This window comes from Ovis canadensis, chromosome 10, assembly GCF_042477335.2.
Source record: "Ovis canadensis isolate MfBH-ARS-UI-01 breed Bighorn chromosome 10, ARS-UI_OviCan_v2, whole genome shotgun sequence".
Taxonomy (NCBI): Eukaryota; Metazoa; Chordata; class Mammalia; order Artiodactyla; family Bovidae; genus Ovis; species Ovis canadensis.
Genome location: NC_091254.1, coordinates 27,474,086 through 27,494,895, shown reverse-complemented (window position 1 = coordinate 27,494,895; position 20,810 = coordinate 27,474,086). Strand labels below are relative to the sequence as shown.

The following is a 20,810-nucleotide window of genomic DNA, read 5'->3' as shown; positions in this document are numbered from 1 at the left end:
AGTCCAACTCTCACATCCATACATGACTACTGGAAAAACCATAGCCTTGACTAGATGGACCTTTGTTGGCATAGTAATGTCTCTGCTTTTGAATATGCTGTCTAGGTTGGTCATAACTTTTCTTCCAAGGAGCAAGCGTCTTCTAATTTCATGGCTGCAGTCACCATCTGCAGTGATTTTGGTGCCCAAAACATAAAAGTCTCTCACTGTTTCTATTGTTTCCCCATCTATTTCCCATGAAGTGATGGGACCAGATACCATGATCTTAGTTTTCTGAATGTTGAGTTTTAAGCCAACATTTTCACCTAAAGCTTCCTTAAAAGATAATATTCTGTTACTTGCAATTTCAGAGCAACAAATTAGAGGAGAAAAAAAGACTTCAAGAAAACCTCAGAAGAGAAACTTTTAGAGAGCATCAGCAATAGTAAGTTTGTTTTCAGAACTTTGTACATTTTACAGAGATATTGTTCATTGTGCTTTTAAATTCCAGTTGAAGGTAACTGTTTAAAATATCTGGTAATGAATTTTTGCCTATTAATTATGTAATTGAACTCTAAAAGTGAGTTTCTAAGTTTGGAGACATCTATACTCACCAAAGTCGTGGTTAGTAGTCAACAGATTAGAGTGAATACTGCTAAATTTGAGAAATTCTAAATAACTTGGAGGGCTTGACTTTTTGGTAATCCAGGTTAGTTTTGATTATGAAGACTTCCGAAACACCAATATAAGCAAGATGATGTTTGAAAAGAAGTACCCAAGCAGAATCTAACTAGGGATTTAGCTAATGGACTGAGGACTTACATTTTTATAAACAAGATTTGAGAAATAATTTCACAGTTATCAGCACAGCTCCAACTGATGGTCATACCTCAAGGTACTTTTTCCAGTGTGACTTGCGAATCACAGCAGCTAACATGTATAGGGCAACCACAATATGCTTTATCATAAGTTGGTGTCCCAGCTCTAAGTAACACCGCCTAAAAGAATAGACAAAATCGAAGAACTGTATTTCTGTCCCTAGATTAATACCAAATATTGTAGAATTAAAACCAAGCAGATCTGGGTTCAAAAATCCTAGCTCCATTCTCCAGCTGTGACCTTGGACAAACTACTAAACTTCTTGGAACCTCAGTAGTTTTTTTTTTCCTAATAGGGTTGGTAATATCCCATCAGCCATTTGTAAGGATTAAATAAAATATATCAATGGTATACAAGTGATTTCATTTTATGGGGACTTGATAAGTAACTTCGTACAGAAAGAGGTTCTTGTTGAATAGGATCAGAAAGCTCATTTTGTAAAGACTGTATAGAGATTTTTGGTTGCACCAGAGCTAGACATTGGCCTCCCACTTTCAGATGGATTGTTCTGACTGCTTCTTCTTATCTGTTCCCATCGTTATACCTCATTTGCAGAATTTAAGCTTATTCGCATGTTGGTGTGAGCATATGTGACACCCTAAAGTGTATTCCTCTTCTAAGTACAGCCCTCTCTGGTTTTCTCATTCCACTGAAATTTTCTTTCATCTGTTGTAAGCAACAACTCCTTGCTTTAAGACTCAGGTCGGAATGCAAAATATGTTTCTCAATATTTCACTTCACCCCTTCTCAAATGGGGCACTTTGCCTCTGCTACCCAGGCCAGGTAAAAAGTGGGAGATGGAATGGGGTTGGGTGGAAGTGCTAATGAATGGTGTTATCTTTCCCCACTTTAGTTTTAAGGCAGGCATGGGGTAAGAAAGCTGGTGTGAAGCTAAACACCAGGAGAAGTTGACTGTCCTGGAGATTGAGGGAGGCAGGCAATAGACTTGGGTTAATGTATTGTTGCCTCTGCCTTCTTTGGTAGATAATGGATGAAAGCTGATTTCTTGGCCAATCAGAGGAGTTGAAGGAGACACAGGGATTCCATGGGAGCATGTTGCCTGGAAACAATAAGAAAGTATTTTAGTATTGTAATGTATTGTAATACATAATAAAATGCATTTATCCTGTGGCATCCTCCTTTTATACTGGAAAAGGCAAGACCTTCTCACTGTGAGGAATCTTAGGTACAGGACTAGGAAAACAAGCCCATCCTCTGCGAAGTTTTAACATGATAAGGTGAAGGATAAGAGATTCTTAGAGTTTTAGCGGATGTGGGAGATTGTGTCAGCAAACCTTTTTTATTTTTCCTAGTCCTCCAGCTTCTTGAGTTTGTGTTTTACTAAACATTAGAGATCATCCTTTTTCTGTAAAGAAAAAAGAATTCTACCCTCAGCCACCTCACACACTATCAGTGGAGCTGAATTCAATTTCATGCATATTTCACTCTTGCTTTCTTCTGCTTATCGTAAAAGTCCCAGTTAACCAGGAAGAAAAGAAGTTGGCTGAAAATGAGAAGTATCTCAAATTGATTTTTAAAGCCTATTGAGAAACACAAGAAGAAGTATACGTGTGTGTGTGTTTTAAGTATATTGTGTTTTGAAGTGCTAGTAGCTAATGAAATGAATGACCATTATATAGCTAGAAATATGAAAGAAACTTCTTGGAAAAGATGGGTCCTCTATAACAAGCCTTTATCATATTTTCTTAGAATCAATTTATGATGGAGAAACTGAATAGGTGAGCTGTTAGAATTTTTTTTTTTAATATACGTTTAGCTGCACCAGGTCTTCGTTGCAGCACAGAGGATTTTTGACCTCCGTGGTGGCGCACAGGATCTTTAGTTGCAGCATGTGGGATCTTCGTTCCCTGACCAGAGATCAAACCTGGGCCCCCTGCATTGGGAGCATGGAGTCTTAGCCACTGGACCACCAGGGAAGTCTCCCCTGAGCTGTCAGAATTTTAACAGCACAAAGTTTTCACTAGACCAACCAGGCTGTTCCCTATTCCATCCTCTCACCCCAAAGTTAGATTCTTCTGAAGGTGTTCAAATGAAGGATCACAAAATAGAAACACAAATAAGGATTATTTTCGATGCCATGATATGTGTGATTCAAATATCAGACTGGGAGTGGTGGTCTTTGTTTTCTGTAGAATAGGGCAACCATGGACTTGAGCAGACTGTAACTCCAAGTTGCTGAAGAAAAAGCTCCTGATAGTATCCTGGGGCACCACCATGGGAATCTTAATGTGCTCTTTCTTACCACCTTGTTCCAGGCTTGTTCATTTGCTTCTGATTATTTTTAGTGTTGTCAATTATTTAGCTAACAGGCAGAAAACTAGGCTTTTATTGACATCTAAAGGGACTCTCCTGAGTGTAATAATGAAGGCGGTTTATTGAATGCCTGTGAGGTTGCTTTCTAATTGTACACATTAATCTGCCCATGCAAGCTGGCTGGAAATACACAAGCAGATTGCACACGCAGATGGAGCACACGGGATGGCTTTTATGAAAGGACCTCTGGAATGTACTTCTGCAGCACTGTCTTTTCCTTGACAATCGAATGACTGTGACTATTTCAATTGGCGGCTGAGAACAGACCAGATTAATGGTGCATTAAGTCTGCTATTCTGGCTGGGGACAGACTCAAATTTCACGGTGGAGAGTTAGTTCTAGGATTCTTGAGCATGAAAGTGAAGGGGAGAAATAGGCTTCTAACCTTGGCATGGTTTTCATCATTATTTTACTCTGTCATTCTTTACTGCTTATAAAGGGTGAAATGTGATTTTTCAGGATTTTTTTTTATGAGTCAATAGTACTGGTAGATTTAAGGATCTGAAGTAGCAGTTAATAAACCTGTGTGTGTATGTATTGTTATAATCAAAGAAAGGATGTTGTGATTTAGATTTTTCAAATTTCAGCATTTTTAATTTAAATGGTAATTTATTTTGAGTCACAGTCATCTTTCTAACCATGTGGCTTTTGGATGGATGTCAAGACAGGTTTGAATTTGGAGACTACATAATGAGTTATGGGGGCTAGGGTAAGGTGTGAATGGGGCAATCAGATGCATTTTGGGTGCAGGTGTTAGGAAAAACAGTGCTCTCATAAGGATTTGCTGGAGAAATGAGAATTGTGTGTGTTTTGAGCATTTATAATTTTAATTCCTATCTAATAATCATTTAATATAATAGATTATACATTTGTATGGTTTAAAAAATATAGAAAGTTGTGTGGCTCTTTAAAATGCTATTTCAAAGTAATAAGCTGCTATACTATTGAGAACTTAGGGTATTTCAGCCATATTAGGCATATTATATACATTTGTCATTTAATTTTTAGATCAATCCTATTAGAGATATATCATCTTTATTTTACAGGTGGAGGGATTGTGTAATTTAAATTCTACCCTTCACTTTCATGCTTAATCCTAGGACTGACCCTCCACTGTGAAATTTGAGCCTGCTGCCAAAGTCACAGACGCAGTGAATGATGAGGTCCAATCTTGGTCCTGAAATCTGGGGGGCTAGGGAAAATGAGTATTTCAGAGGTGTGGTCAGGACCATCTGGCTGGGATGGGTGATAAGTACTGTAGCTCCATGGCGTTGGGTGGGGGTACTGTGGAGAAGACTATCGATCAGTTCAAAGATAAAGACTTGGGCAAAATTGACTTCTGATTCTTCCAAGGAAGATCTAAATTTTGCCAGCAGGAAGCAAAAGAAAAACCAAGGAATATGTCTGCTTTCTCTGATTTTCCTCACACGTGAATGACATCCTCTTCTAGGTCTCACGTGGGATTAATTCCACAGTTAAGCTTACTGTAGGGTACATGGGCTTTTGTGAACTCTCCTGGGTAGACTCAATATGTAATATTTCTAGGGGAAAAGGGGCTCAGTTCCTTTTTTTTAAATTTGTTTCTTTCTTTATTTATTTTTGGCTACACTGGGTCTTCACTGCTGTGTGCTGACTTTCTGTAGCTGCACAAGCAGGGGCTCCAGTTGCAGTGAGCATGTTTCTCATTGTGGTGGCCTCTCTTGTGTGGGGCACAGGCCCTCAGGCCTGCAGGCTTCAGGAGCTGTGGTGCCCTGGGGCTCTGGAGCGCAGGCTCAGTAGCTGTGGCACATGGGCTTAGTTGCTGCACAGCATGTGGCGTCTTCCCAGACTAGGGACTGAACTATGTCCCCTGCATTGGCAGGTGGATTCTTAACCACTGGACCACCAGGGAAGTCCAGGGCTCAGTTCTTAAAACCTTAGTTGGAAAAGTGTTTGGAACCAAGCTCATTCCCAAATAGGACCTTCTTTTCCCACTGCCAAGCATCACCATGCACTCCACCTGCCGATGGTAATGTTGGGAAGTTTTCTTCATTCCCGCCATTGGAGCCATGCATCTCTTTTACTTCCGTTTGAATGATAGTGTGATTAGTTCCTAGGAGGCACATCTTCATCTGTTTTAGTTTCTGAGAGCCAGGGATCTAGGCAGGTCTGCTGAATATGCATACTTAGGTTCCAAGTTTGTCTTCTAATATGCTCACAAAACTTCTAATGCCCTTCAAGGGAGCTTCCAAAAGACACTTAAGGGCCAAATTGATCCCTTATCCATATGGTAGGCTTACATCCAACCTCACATTTTATAATCCAAGTAAGGTGAACCAAAAGTCATCCTATTCATAACTTTCTGTCTTATGCTAATGAAGTGAACTTATAGATACCAAAAAGCCTGATAGGATTTGGGCCTGTGTTGGGTGATGTGGGAGAGGGTTTGAGAAGACAGGGCTTTGTCCTGGGTTGGCTGTTATCGGCAAGCAGCAGTAATAGTGATTAGGTATCAAGTAGCTTTTAAAAAACTTTTTAATTTATATTGGAGTACAGTTGATTAACAATGTTGTGTTAATTTCAGGGGTATTGCAAAGTAGTTATCGGATATGTTATTTAAAAGGAGGGAAGATCAGAGTGAGACTAATACTGTAATTGAATAATAAGCACCAGTCTCTATCATTTGCCAAAATACTGGGGGTTTAGTTTAATAGTCATTTTTGTAGTTTAGACAAGGTTCATACATTTTTCTTTGTTCAGCCATGTCATGGAGTGGTCTTATTTTTTCTTAAGCCATAAAGTGACCTCCTCTGATACTGATGTTGTATGAAATTACTTTCAATAGGAAAAGACCAAGGTTTAGCTATGAGTTCCAGGCCAGCTCCTGGATGTCAGGAACAGCTTCTGCCTTTCTTAGGATATGATTGTTATGCCCAAGTCGCGAAATCTCCCAATGACCACCAGGGAGCCAGTATCCAATGCAAAAGCAAGAGAGTTTTTATTACCAAGCTCGAGCTGGGGCTCCCACCGGCACCGACGCAGCGGCTATAGGGAGGGAGCCCCGAGTTTTGGCTTACACTGCTTATATAGGGAATATTCAGGTGAAAGCATAACAAAAAGGGGTGTTCAGGCTGAAGGACTACTGATTGGTTACCCTCTTCTATAGGGTCGTGTGTGGATCTCTGATTGGTTTTTTTTTCACTTACACGGTAAATCATTATTTCACAAAGGTAAATCATCACTTCCAAGGTAAACACAAATGTAAATCATTACTTCCAAGGTAAATCACAAATGTCACAAATGTAAACCACTACTTCCAAGGTAAATCACAAATGTAAATCATTACTTCCAAGGTAAATCACAAATCCTTGAACTTAAAGTCAGGAGGTTTATCCTAACGGCTGATTGGCTCGTGCATAGTGGGGCAAGTTTAGGCAATATCCAAGGTCTGAGTCTGTTTGTCCGGTACCTTTGCAAAAATGGAGTTCTTTTACGAAATGGAATAGCTTAGGCTCTTCATTGATTAATAATTGGTAAAAAAATAAAAGTTGACTGGCCACTTACTTACAAAATAGTTTCACTTAAACTATCTCATCACTGGAACATCATACCATCTGTGCTTCCCCCTTGGGAGGGTATATCAGGACCCAGATATACCAGGGACCAGACTGCCTGCCTGGTCTCAAAATTTAACTTCTAACATTTTTAATCTCTCTGCTTTACTTTTTTTTTTTGGCTGCAAGGCATGTGGGATCTTAGTTTCCCAGAGAGAAATTGAATCCGTCCCCTTTCAGTGGAAGGGCCAAGTCTTAATTACTGTCCTAACAGGAAATTCCTGTTTAACCTCTTTGAGCCTTGGTTTCCTCATATATAGCATGGGGTGGGGCTAATATTTGCTAAATCAAAAGAAAATTAATCAATATAAACCACGTAAGAAATCAGACATAGTACTTGGAGGGAGAAGGTGGAGTATAAAGGAACAGCAAACAAGGACAGCAGAGGAAGAAGAGAGAGACCAGCTAACTCTCGCCTTTACCTGCAAGGGTAGAGCCTAAGAACTTCTAGACAAGAGATTCATTAAGAAGGCCCCAGGGCCTGAAAGAGCGCCTGGTAAATATACTTTGCCTGGAGGGATATGCACCACAAGCTACCTACATAGCTAGCCAATTTATCACTTCTGTGTGAATTCTAAGATATTTACTTAAAAATGTCACCACAAAATGAACTCTGGTCAAACAAATAAGGAACCCTAGAGACAGGAAGAGATATCAGAACAATTGTGAATAAAGAAAACAATGACATTTATAGTTAAATACATGATTAACTTTTTTCTTTTTCATTATTAAGAATCAACATGATCAAAATAAAATCATGGAGGGCTTCAGTGCAAGAAGCAGCATATGGATGGAAGAGAGAAAGATAGGAAGTAAAACAAGTATTATTTTTTATATGAGTGAATGCTAATGAATTCCAGATATTGATGTAAAAAATAAGTAATTATGTTTTTATTATATATTTAATTATATTAATGTTTAAATAGGATATATAACAAAAACATAAGAAACAAATCAAATGAAAAATTGATAATTACAACAAAAGGCAAGAAAAGGTGTGGAAGTTTTGTAAGCAACAAGATAGTAGTCACAGTAATTGGTTCAGTTCGGCTCAATTCAGTTCAGCTCAGTCGTGTCCACCTCTTTGCGACCCCATGGACTACAGCACGCCAGGCCTCCCTGTCCATCACCAACTCCCACAGTTTACCCAAACTCATATCCATTGAGTCGGTGATGCCATCCAATCATCTCATCCTCTGTCGTTCCCTTCTCCTCCCTCCTTTAATCTTTCCTAGCATCAGAGTGTTTTCAAGTGAGTCAGCTCTTTGCATCAGGTAGCAAAACTATTGGAGTTTCAGCTTCAGCATCAGTCCTTCCAATGAACATTCAGGACTGATTTCCTTTAGGATGGACTGGTTGGATCTCCTTGCAGCCCAAGGGACTCTCAAGAGTCTTCTCCAACACCACAGTTCAAAAGCATCAATTCTTTGGCAAAAAGTTATATAGGCTAAATTTCCTTATTAAAAAAATTTTCAGATTGCAAAAAAAAAAAAAAAAGCAAAAATCTAGCTGTATGTTACTATTAGAGATAGCTACTACAACAAAAAATAAAGGCACAGAACATATATCCATAAATGCTGATAAAAAAGGCAAATGTAGCAATATTGAGACACAACTGAATTCAAGATGAAAGCATTCAATAGGATAAAGGATATTTTATGCAGATAAAATATGTAATCCAAAAGATAATATGAACTATAAATACCAATAGAGATGTGAAATATATGAAACAGAAACTGCTGAAGTCTATATGTAGATTATGGATTTGTCAAATTTTCCTTTTATTTAACTAATTCTCCATAGAAATTAACAGGTCATCATGTGAGCCAAAAAAATTTCATAAGGCATAGAGGATATGTGAATAACAATGACTTGGCATGATTATATGGACATAGTCACAAAGTATTGTGCCTAGTTTATGAAAATACCTATTCTTTACAAATATGACTTAATTACCATTGGCCATGACTCAGAGCCCTGGAGTAGGAAATATCAACCCACTCCGGTGTTCTTGCCTGGAAAAAGCCCATGGACAGAGGAACCTGGCTGGCTACAGTCCATGGGGTCACAGAGTCAAACACAACTGAAGTGACTAAACAACAATGACCCAAAGACTCTCAGCAAATTCCCAAAATACTCCCCAAATCTATCAAGTCACCATTCCTAAGGGGGGAAAATGTAATAAAATTAGAAATTAAGCAGTAAGAAATTTTAAAGTCTATCCACTTAATATTTTAAAATTGTAAATGTTAGGTTACCATCTGTCACCATATTGGATTTATTGTACTGACCATTTCATAATGTATAAAAATATTAAGTCACTATACCTGAAACTAATATTATGTGTTAATTATTATTCAATTAAAAAATAAATATTCAGGTTTCCTGGGAGGATGGGGGAGACTATTAGGATAAAAATTTTGAAATTACAAATTACCTTGGGATAAGAGAATATAAAGTTTAAAGTATTCCACATTAAAAATCTATGGAATGTGACTATAAAATTATTTTTAAAATGTAGAGGTTTAAAAGCTTTTAGAAAAATGGAAATAAAATAACTAAGCACATAAATGCAAAAGAACAGAAAGAAGGAATAAAGGAGAAAAGTGATGAAGTTGAATAGAAAAATTTATCATCGATAAACCAAAGCCTAAGTTTTTTGTAAAACTCTGATAAAATGGATAAACTTTTGACTTGTCTGAGTAAGGAATAAGGAAGAACTCCAAGGATAAGAAAGGAAGTATAACCACAATTCTAGAAGAGAAATACTATGTCCCACTTCTGTTAATTTGTTTAACTCAGATTTCCTAATTTATTTCCTAGGAAAAGGTATGCCATTAGACTTGAAACCTGAATAGAATGAAAACTCTAAATGGAAGAGAAAATGTAGTTTGATCTCATCTTTAAAAAGACACTAGGCCCAGCTGGTTTGAAAACAGAAAAAGAAAGCAACTTTTTCAGTAAAGTCAGGAACAGGATGACAAGACTATTTGCTATTCACGACTGATAGGGATTCTTAGATAGGAAATTAGAGAGAATTTATTTTTTTTATTTCTTTTTTAAGTACATGTGGCTTTTATTATTTTTGTGTGTGTGTGTGTGTGAATTCAAACTTTATTTATTTATTTTTTTTTAAATTTTAAAATCTTTAATTCTTACATGGGTTCCCAAACATGAACCCCCCTCCCACCTCCCTCCCCACAACATCTCTCTGGGTCATCCCCATGCACCAGCCCCAAGCATGCTGTATCCTGCGTCAGACAGACTGGTGATTCGATTCTTACATGATAGTATACATGTTAGAATGCCATTCTCCCAAATCAACCCACCCTCTCCCTCTCCCTCATCTCCTCATCGCAGCACTGTTTATAATAGCCAGGACATGGAAACAACCTAGATGTCCATCAGCAGATGAATGGATAAGAAAGCTGTGGTACATATACACAATGGAGTATTACTCAGCCGTTAAAGAGAATTTATTTGTAACAAAGAAAGAACTTAAATACTGGAAAGGAAGAAATAAGTGACTCTGATCGTTTATCTAAAACCTCTCAAAGAACTTAACTAAAAAATCCTCAAGGGACTTAACTAAAAAACTGTTAGAACTAATCAGTTTGGCTATCATGAATGAATCTAAAATCAATATGCAAATACTTCCGTCTTCACATCATCAGACACACCATCAAAAGTCCACTATAAAATATAATTAAAAGAAAAATTTCATTTACAATATCTATCGACATTGTAAAACAGGTGAATGTAAGTCTAATAGACTTTTATCTATAAAAGAAAATACCTAAAATAAGATGAAAATAAATATAGAATATCTATTTACTAGAAAAGGAAAAAAATCACCATTGTAAAGATAATTCTACTCTTTTTCATATATAAATTAAACAGGACCTTTTATGACATATGATAAACCAATTTTAAAGAGAAAAATATTTAAAAAATAGACAAACTTGAAAAATTGAAGGGATAAGGGAGAAGCTGATGACATGAATCGTATACAACATAGGTATGGTAATAATAAAAAAGTGTTATTGGCATTGCAGTTAATAGTGAATGGAAGAGAGTCTACCATTCTCTTAGTTGTGTCCGACTCTTTGTGACCCATGGACTGCAGCATCCCAGGCTTCCCCATCCTTCATTGTTTCCTGAAGTTTGCTCAGACTCATGTCCATTGAGTCGATGATGCCATCTAACCATCTCATCCTCTGTCGTCCCCTTCTCCTACCCTCCATCTTTCCCAGCATCAGGGTACTTTAGCTGTTGATACAAGTATTTTTTTCAAATCAGTGTCAAAAGGACAGATAATTTGACAAACTGTATTAATTCAACACAGAATGTAATGAACAATGCTTTAAAAATTTTGTGGTAGAAATGCCTTCCTATACTATGTGTACAACTTAGAATCCAAGGAAAAAAGTACAGATTTGACTACAGGAAAAACTTATGCTAGATGACATAGTGAACTACGTTACAAGGACGTGATGGTCTAGGAGAAACTATTTACTTCAAAATAATAAAGGCTTAGCTTCACAAAGAACTCTTACAAATTAATAAGAAAAAAGGCAACTCCAGAAAAATTGGCAAAGGGATTGAAACAAATAGTCCAAAGAGAACAAATATAAACGAAAAAAATATTTGAGAAACACAAGATAAAATTTTTATTCTAATGCATTGATAGTATCTCACAGGAAATGTGCTTTCATATATTTAAGAGTTTGTACTGTACCTGGTATGTATGAGCTTCCCTGGTGGGGAAGTTTGTACCAGTATGTACTGGATTCCCTGGTGGCTCAGATGGTAAAGAATTTGTCCGCAGTGCAGGAGACTGGGTTCGATCCCTGGGTTGGGAAGATCCCCTGGAGAAGAGAATGGCTGCCCACTCCAGTATTCTTGCCTGGAGAATTCCATGAACAGGGGAGTTTTGTGAGGTACAGTCCATGGGGTCACAACGAGCTGGACACGACTGAGCAACTAACACACTTACACTTACGCACCTGGTGCGTGTCAAGCACTACACTAGGTTAGCAAGTTCTTGGTGTGTGTACTGTGTTGCTGAGTGGTGCTCCTGTGGGCACCCTCTGTCTAGGCGCCCTTCTTACCTCACTGTCCGTGCTCTGCAGTTATTGGAGTTTGTGTGTCAACTGACTAGGCGATGAGAGAAGGAAAAACTACTCCAGCCACCCTGCAAGGCGCCTGCCTTCCTAATTATGACTCTTGAGGGTTAAAATGGGTCCTTTAACATTTTTATTAGCACCTCCTTATCTGTCATGGTTCAGCATCGGATGTGGGCAACCAGGCAGAGGAAGCTGCGTGGCACAGCCTGTAACCCTGTGGTGCAATGGCTGGCGGGCGCCTGACTCATGAGCTCTTACAGATCACTGTGACTGGTTTTAAACTGATTGTTTTTTTAAAAATCCTTGTTGTTTACCTTTTTTTTATATATGGTCCTTGTGCATCTGTTGATCCCATAGTCCCAAGTTATCCCCCCACCCCCACCCCCTTCCCCTTTGGTAACTATTATAAGTTTTTTTTAATATAAACTGATTCTTCCTTGAACATTAGAGATGCTGGTAGTCTTTTCTAACAATTTTTTTTAAAGCCTTATAGGAATTATCTTTGCCTTTCTGGCCTATTTAAATGAGCCAACACATACACATTTCACTCTCTGTGATCTTTCCCATATATTTTATCCTTTCAAAAAGGTCAAAAATTTTTTGATTGATGAATCACCATTAACATTGATATTCCATCATATTACATTATAAACCAGTCATATCCCTCTCCTTCCCTGACTTTCTCGCCCTCCAGTTTCTCCTTCCAAACTCCCACTTGTCCTCAAACTAGGCAAATCTTAGTGGTACTGAGATAAATGCCTATTCATTTTCACACCACGGGCCTAGGCAGCTGCTGGACCTGACACCAGACAGCCTTGAGGACAGGTGGTTTCCTCCCCTTTCTCACCTTCTCCTCCCCTTAAGGTTCTGAAATAACTAAGATGCTGAGCTTAACCCTTTAGAATTCTGCTTTTTCTACTGTTCCTCTGCCCTTCTTGGCCTCTCCTCGTGTCCTGTGAAACTGATAACCTAAACTGAGAGGCGATTCTGTTGTGTATATTATGTTGTATTAGTAGGGTTGGCTAATTGCTGTAATCAACAAACCTCAAAATAAAATAATTATTTGAGCCCTATTTTTTCTTCATGTAAGACATGGGCAAACAGGTTTGAGAAGAGGCCCCCTCCACGCAGATATTCCGACACCAAAAACAGTGGTTTTACCACTTTCAATACACAAATGACTTCCAGGATTGTGCTAGGGCTTGTCCCTATTCCAGACAGCCAGAAGGAGGAGGGAAATGTATGGAGGCTCATACATGGGAGGCTTATTATCAGTTCATCCCGGAAGTGGTGTGCATTACTTCCTTTCTCATTTTGTTGGTCAAAACCACCACGTGGCCAACCTTAGCTGCATGGGAAGCTAGGAAATATGGTCGGGTTATATGACTAGAAGAGAACTCTCATTTTGATGGATATTTAGAAGTATCTGCTACAACAGAATTATGTCCAGGTGATGTTACCCTGAAGAGGCCTTTTAGGATAAGCCATAGGCACCACCCTAAGGACAAGTAGGAAGGATGCTTAAGCATCCTAAGTTGGAGATGAGTTAAGGTTAACTAAGTCTTCAAAACCAGTCTGTTATTGGTGGTCCCTTTTCAGGTGTTCTCTGGAGAATAAAGGAAGGGATCCTGTATTTGTGCCTGAGTCAAATTGCTAACGTGGGAGAGGATCACCCCCCTCATTAGGTGACAGAGTCACAGTGGTGGCAAAGAAGGAACCCCAACAAAAAGGTGACTCAGTGCTGGAGTCTGGGGTTCTTAGTTTTGTTGGACTTCCCTCCAGTAGATGTTTGTCCTGTTGAGCCTCAAGGAGGTTATTTTATTTTTATTGAATTTGACCATAATTACCTACAGGGATTCCAATCCAGTTCAGCCAATCTATTGACAACAGAAAAATGCTAGTTAGCCTGGTAGCTTGGAACTTCTCCTGTTTGTAAAGTTAATCACTTGGGAGTAACCCACATTCTTCCCAGGCCCCTACTGGTATGCCTCTGGCAGTCCCGTGGCCCTGTCACTGTGCTCTGATCTTGTGGCATGAACAGGGCAGTGATCACGGGCACAAAGGCCGTGGCTGCTGGTGAGCTACCCAGCCAGCTCTGTGCTTGGCGTTGGCAGGTAAGAAGCATCCCTCAGAACACAGTGCGGGGCTGCTGGTGTACCTGGTCTGAAGCTCCTTACTTGCTTATCATGGTGCTTCTTTTCCACTGCTTTCTCCCATAGTCTGCTCTCAGCTAAGGATATTCAGAAATCTCAGCCAAACTTCTGGCAACACTCTTCTTTTTACACTTGTGACTGATGGCTTCATAAAACCTCAGACGATGGGGCAGCTTCCAGATCCACGGCATCATTAGTCTCCTTGTCTACTCTGGGCAAGATAAGCAACCCTAGACAAATGGAAAGGCTGCTCGTCTCAGCTGCTGAAGCCTTGTGTTTCTCTGGGTTATGTTCGTCGCTTAACTTTCAGCTCTTCCTTTCCCAGCTGAAGACTCTGACCTTGTTCAGATGCCATGTTCTACCTAAGTAATTATTTGAAGTGGTGTTGGCATCTCTGTTTAACTTCTAATTCCTTATTTTGATCTCCACCCTCACTGGATACCATGTATTCTTACCAGACCATTTGTGTCTCCTTTGATGCCCATGCCCTAAGTGCTTGATAAATTGGATCTTAGCATCAGGCCTAAAACACGAGGGGGGAGCAGAGGGGTGGCAGAGGAAAAGGGAGAAGGAAAGCAGGCTGCCAGGGTCTCGTGCAGTATCTCGTGCAGGGTCTTGCTGAGCTATTTGATTGTGAACATGGAGTAAGGGGATCAAAGTTCCACCAGTTACATGGGGAAAGGACCAAGCAATAGAAATTCATCAGCGGGAGGCAGAAAGGGGCAGTCGTTAAAGTAAGGACTAGGAAACAATTCCAGCATTCTATGCTTGACACATGTGAGGGAGAAATTGGGGTGACGGTTTGGATTTTTAAGGGAAAAGCAGCTTATTAAACCTGAGGGGACTTCCCTGGTAGTCCAGTGGCTAAGATTTCGTGCTGCCAATACAAGGATCTGGGTTTGCTCTCTGGTTGGGGAACTAGATACCATGTGTTACAGCTAGGGTACCATGCAGCAACTAAAGACTCCATGTGTTGCAACTACAAGATCCTGCATGCTGCAACTAAGACCCCGTGCAATCAAATAAATCAAAAAAATATTAAAAACACTGAGCTATGTCTTGGTATGCCTTTTGCAATCTCTCAGAGGTAAAAAGAGATACAGATCAGAACTGGCAGCATGTCTTTCTTCCATGGAAGGTACAAATGAAATGCAAAGGGGTGTGTGTGTGTATAGGGAGAGGGCCCATTTCTGCTTTTAGGATTCCCAAGGGGTCCATGACCCGTAAATGGTTAAGAGGGACAGACTTAGTGGCTCTGTGTATCCTGAGGGTAGTCCAAGCCACAGGGGCAGTGAGATGACTAGAAGAGAGACCCCTGGAGGGTGAAGGGCCTGACGTGACAGCAGCGTGGTGTGAGGGACACCATACCACGGGAGGGATATTGTAGGGGAGGGCCGTTCATTCTACAGCCCTACACTGTCAAGCTTCAAGTGTTCAGGTAGGAAATTAGGGCCCATACTGTGGAGTCTGATAGGGCATTTCTCTCCATGTAAAGGACACAAAGCAGAAGAGAATGGAACGGTAGGTTCACATTCCACAGGCCTAGTATTACATTCTTCCACCGTGAGGTGCAGTCTTGCACTAGCATTTTGCTTGACCTTGTACTCTACCACGCCCACAAACTCGCCTTCTGTTCTATCACCCCCCAACAGAAGTCTAGGCTAGCATCCAGAGGCACAATGAAGAGTGATGGTTCTTCTTTTACGAAGGCACTAACACCTGTTTGTGTTCCTGCCAGCAAAACTGCTGAGTTCTTGAGAAGATTTGAGGCAGACTTGCCACACAGAGGAGCCTGTCCAGTTGCTGGTTGTGATCCACAGTCTTCAGCTTGGGTGAGTGGAATATCACGCAAGGTGCCGTCTGGCACTTTTTAAAGTGGATGAGGATCAGGGCCAGAGAGTGACTTCTACAGCCCAGAATTTTGGAACTAAAGGCAGAGATGATCTGAGCTGAAACTGACCTCAACTATTGTCTCAGCTGTAAAACAATGCTTGCACCTGTTGCCAACATCATGGACACTGGGACGAGCAGCAGCCTCTGAAAAGCCTTTGCTCTCACCCAGTCATCCATCCCTCACATTTGTATGTTTATATAAATACTGTCATGCGTGCTAAGTTGCTTAGTAGTGTCTGAGTCTGCGACCCCATGGACTGCAGCCCGCCAGGCTCCTCTGTTCATGGGATTCTCCAGGCAAGAATACTGGAGTGGGTTGCTATGCCCTTCTTGAGGGTCTATTTCTGACTCAGGGATCAAACCCACATCTCTTGTGTCTCCTGCATTGGCAGGCAGGTTCTTTACCACTAGCACCACCTGAGAAAGCCCCAAAAAGGGCATGTTGCCTCCTCATTGGGGAATCAAACCCTTGATTTCTGCATGACAGGCAGGGATAGTCACCACTGTACTAACAAGGACCAGGCACATACAATTTCTGCCTAGAAGGACCTTAGTCAAGTGAAGAGAACTAGGTATAGAGCAGAGTGGTGAGTGCAGGGGATACAAACAGTTGGAAAGCTGAAGCTTAAAAGATGAGTCACAAGAGAGTCATTCCAGGTGTCAGGAATTAGAAGAAGGAAGGAAGGTATAATGGCAAGGAAAAGCATGGATGAATTTTGTGTAGCTGCAGTTGAGAAGGGCAAGCTAGGAGCCTGCAGAAGTCAGGAGCCCTGAGGAGGGTTCCTCAGTTGTAGCAGTCTGGGTGGGGTGGTTCATTGAGTAGGCTATCTAGTGTACTGCAGGATGTGTAGCAGCCCTGACACCCTGAGCAGAAGATGCTAGAAGCATCTCCCAGGTTTTGAGGCTCCAGAGATGCCACGTACAGGAAGCTCCTGGTGCCCGTGGTAGAACACCACTGCCGACCTGAACGAACTTGAACTTCATTCTGTGAGTCCTGAAGGTACTGAGATGTTTTAAACAGGGACGCTTCAAGGTCACATTTGCATTTTGGCTGCTGGATCACACTGGTAACCAGGTGAAGGATGGGTCTGAAGTAACAGAGAGGTCTCTGAGGCTCCCATATTAGACTCAGCGAGCAGTGATAAAGGTCTGAAGCAGAGTGGTGGGTGAGAGGATGGAGATGAGAGTGTAGGTCAGAGGAACGCTTAGCAGGTGAAAAGGGCAGAGCTTGGTTACTGACTGACCAGGTGGGGGCAAGGACGACCAGGGGAAAGGGTTGTAATTGAAAGAAAAGGTTGTTTTAGGTTTTAGAAAGACAGCTTTTCAGCGTCTGGGGAGGTAAACGAGAGGCTGTTAGAGACATCTGATTGTCCTCTTCCTCCAGCTCTCTTTCTCTTTATTGACCACATTTCAAAATGTCAGGAAGATACTATGACACTCCTCGGGAAAAAGTCATACTACTCTTACAGAAACCTCTCAGTGCTTTTTATTTTGTCCCTGCAGTGAAGGCCACGGTGTCCCAAAGTCCAGATTTGCTAAATGTGGGCTCCACCGGTCGTATCAAATCCATCGTCCCTCTCATTGCAGGGTACTGGAGGGAGAAGTTTTGAGGAGCTGTAGGTAGTAGGGTTAATCCCGTGTAGAGATGCTCCTTGACATATGTCTACCCAGCCTTTTTGTGATGGAGGAGGGGAGGCAAGACAGGAGTTGGAGAGCTTTACCACCTGGGTGTTTGGCTGGCAGGATGGTCTTGATTTCTGTTTGAAGGGTCTTGAATCCTGTGGCTGAAACACCTGTGTGCTTGCCCTATTGATTTTGGCTCATTTCTTCGATTGAACAAGATCCTCCTGGAATTTCAATATTGTTGTCCAAGGCATTAGTAATCTCTCCCAGAGCTGCATTTCCTGTGGATTGATTAGTGCCTTACTCATAAGATCCTCAGGCTATTAATAGAAAATATGGAGCAGGATTGCACCCAGGATGGCTCCTCACCAATAGCATTCAATAGCTGCTCCCATTTTGACACCAAACTATTAATAATTTGTGGGTGTTCAATATATTTACTGACCTGTTACCCATATTGTAGTCTTCTCATACTGTCTAATCCATATGCATAGAATTCCTCAGAGAATGCATTCCAGAACCATTTTTTTAATGCTTTAGGAAAATCAAATATGTACATTACACCTCTGTGAATTTAAAGGCAGACACCTGCAGTTTGCCTTAATTATGGTCAATGCGCAGAAGGTGAACACTGTGTGATACCCAAATATGTGGGATGTGAGGAGCTGCAAGGTTTCAAGTTTGTTTGTTTGTTTTAAGCTATTTCCGTTTTACTACGTAATGCAACTTTCCTGAGAAAATGGTTGTTCTTACCACTTCTTTAAATGTGGGGCTACCATGGAAGATGGGAATTTAATACGTACTATATATGATGTCAGAGAAGGCAATGGCACCCCACTCCAGTACTCTTGCCTGGCAAATCCCATGGACAGAGGAGCCTGGTAGGCTGTAGAGGTCTGTGGGGTCGCACAGAGTCAGACATGAATGAAGCGACTTAGCAGCAGCATATGTGATGTTGATGTGAAAAACAAGAAAATTCCTGTAGGTCAGAACGTCAGAGAGGACGAATTCACAGTGTTCACTCACACTCGGGTGGCTGCCGTTCTCTGTGCTGGGTGTGGAAGCAGACGCGCCCGCATCATCCCCCCGCCCCCACTCCCCAGCGTTTCCAGTTGCGTCATCAGTGTATCAGTGTGCGGGCGGCCAGTCTCTGGTTTGCTTCCCCCGCCTCTTCTACCGAGATCAACACTTTGAGAAAAATACCGCCTCATCCTGTTGTTCCATGGTCCAGTGGCTCCCTGTCTTCAAGAATCAAGTCAAAATGCCTTAGCTCATGCACAAAGCCCTCTCCGTGCCTCCACCCCCCACCTTCTCACCCCACAACCCCCCTCTCTCTGGTGCTGCAGTCTAGGTCTCTGCTGCTCCAATGTGGTCCACGGCCCAGCAGTAGAGGCGTTGCCTGATTGATGCTCCAGACCTGAATCAGCGCCCACGGTTGACCATGGTCTGTAGCTGAAGTGTGCACACGTTTATGTTTGAGGAACACTGCTCTCTCATTCTGGCCGCTGCTACTGCTAATGCTGCTACTGCTACTTTCACTTCCACTACCCCGAACGCTCACTGCAGGTTGCTTTAATTTCTCTCCGTGTGTCACACGTCCTTTAAAAAGTCAACACTGAAAGGCAGAGCTCCCTCACTTGCCATTCAAACCCACTTCTATTCCAGTTCTTTACATTCTTAGGATAACGTTTCCTTTGCTGCTGTAGTGCATTTTTGCCATTTTAGGGGCTTCGAACACAAATGGAATCTCTTGCAGTTCTGGAGGTCAGAGGTCAGATATGAGGAGGAAGGGACTGAAGTCAGGGTGTCAGGAGGGCTGGTTTCTTCTGCAGGCTCGAGGAGGAATCTGCTCCTTTTCTCTCCCAGTGTCTCTCGGCTGCTGCTGCCATTCTTTGGTTCCTTAACTCGTGTGTGTGCGTCAGTTGCTCAGTTGTGTCCAACTCTTTGTGACCCCACGGACTGCAGCCCACCTGGCTCCTCTGTCCATGGAATTCTCCAGGCAAGAATACTGGAGTGGGTTGCCATTTCCTTCTCCAGGGGATCTTCCCGACCCGGGGATCGTACCTGCATCTCTTGTGTCTGCTGCATTGGCAGCCAGATTCTTTACCACTGAGCCACCTGGGAAGCCCCTTCCTTGGCCTGTGGCTCAGTCTAATCTCGACTCTCATCGTCATATCACCTCCTCTCCACTCTGACCTTCTTGCCTTCCTCTTGTAAGGCCCGTTGTGATTCTGTTGGTTCCACCTGGACCACACAGGTGCCTCTCTCTGTGTCCTGATTCTTGATTTCTACAAAGTCCCTTTTGTCATAAAAGGTAACACTGACAGCTTCCGAGGCTTCCTTGGTGGCTCAGATGGTAAAGAATCTGCCTGCAATGCGGGAGACCTGGGTTCAATCCCTGGATTGGAAAGATCCCCTGGGGAAGGGAATGGCTTACCCACTCCAGTATTCTTGCCTAGAGAATTCCATGGACAGAGAAGCCTGTTGGACTACAGTCCATGGGGTTGCAAAGAATTGGACAAGACTGAGTGACTAACACTTTCACAGAGAGTGTTCAGGGGTTAGGATGTGGAGCTCTTTGAGGGGGCCCTTATTCATCTAGCCACACTCCCTTAGCTGTGTCTTTTGTTGTGTGGCTCTGAATATGTTAATGAAGTTTTCTATAAAGAAAGCTGAGGGCGGAAGAATGGATGCTTTTGAACTGCGTTGTTGGAGAAGACTCTTGAGTGTCCCTTGGACTGAAGGGAGATCCAACCAGTCCATCCTAAAGGAAATCAGTCCTGAATATTCATTGGAAGGACTGATGCTGAAGCTGAAACTCCAATACTTTGGCCACCTGATGCAAAGAACTGACTCATTTGAAAAAGACTCTGATGCTGGGAAAGATTGAAGGTGGGAGGAGAAGGGGACGACAGAGGATGAGATGGCTGGATGGCATCACCAACTCAATGGACATGAGTTTGAGTGAACTCTGGGAGTTGGTGATGGACAGGGAAGCCTGGCGTGCTGCAGTCCATGGGGTTGCAGAGTCGGACACGACTGAGCAACTGAACTGAACCGAACTGATGTTAGTAAAGTATGTGGCTATCTGTTGATTCATCTATTTTTAATCTTATGATTTTTTCCCCTGATTCTCCCCATCTAATCATTCAGTATCTCAGGCTTTCCTTTATTATGACTCTGCAAATATTTTTCACTGCCAAGCCAGTTATAATTTACGGTTTTTTTCT

General features: G+C 41.6%; 1 protein-coding gene across 1 annotated transcript in view; it reads left to right on the top strand.

The window, feature by feature from the left end:
- The window catches only part of EPSTI1 (epithelial stromal interaction 1), a 103,114-nt gene that overhangs the window by 41,995 nt on the left and 40,309 nt on the right, over nt 1-20,810 (top strand). Inside the window, exons 6-7 of the mRNA XM_069601250.1 lie at nt 351-424; nt 15,803-15,896. Coding sequence (XP_069457351.1) covers nt 351-424; nt 15,803-15,896 — 168 coding nt within the window. The remainder of the gene's footprint in view (nt 1-350; nt 425-15,802; nt 15,897-20,810) is intronic.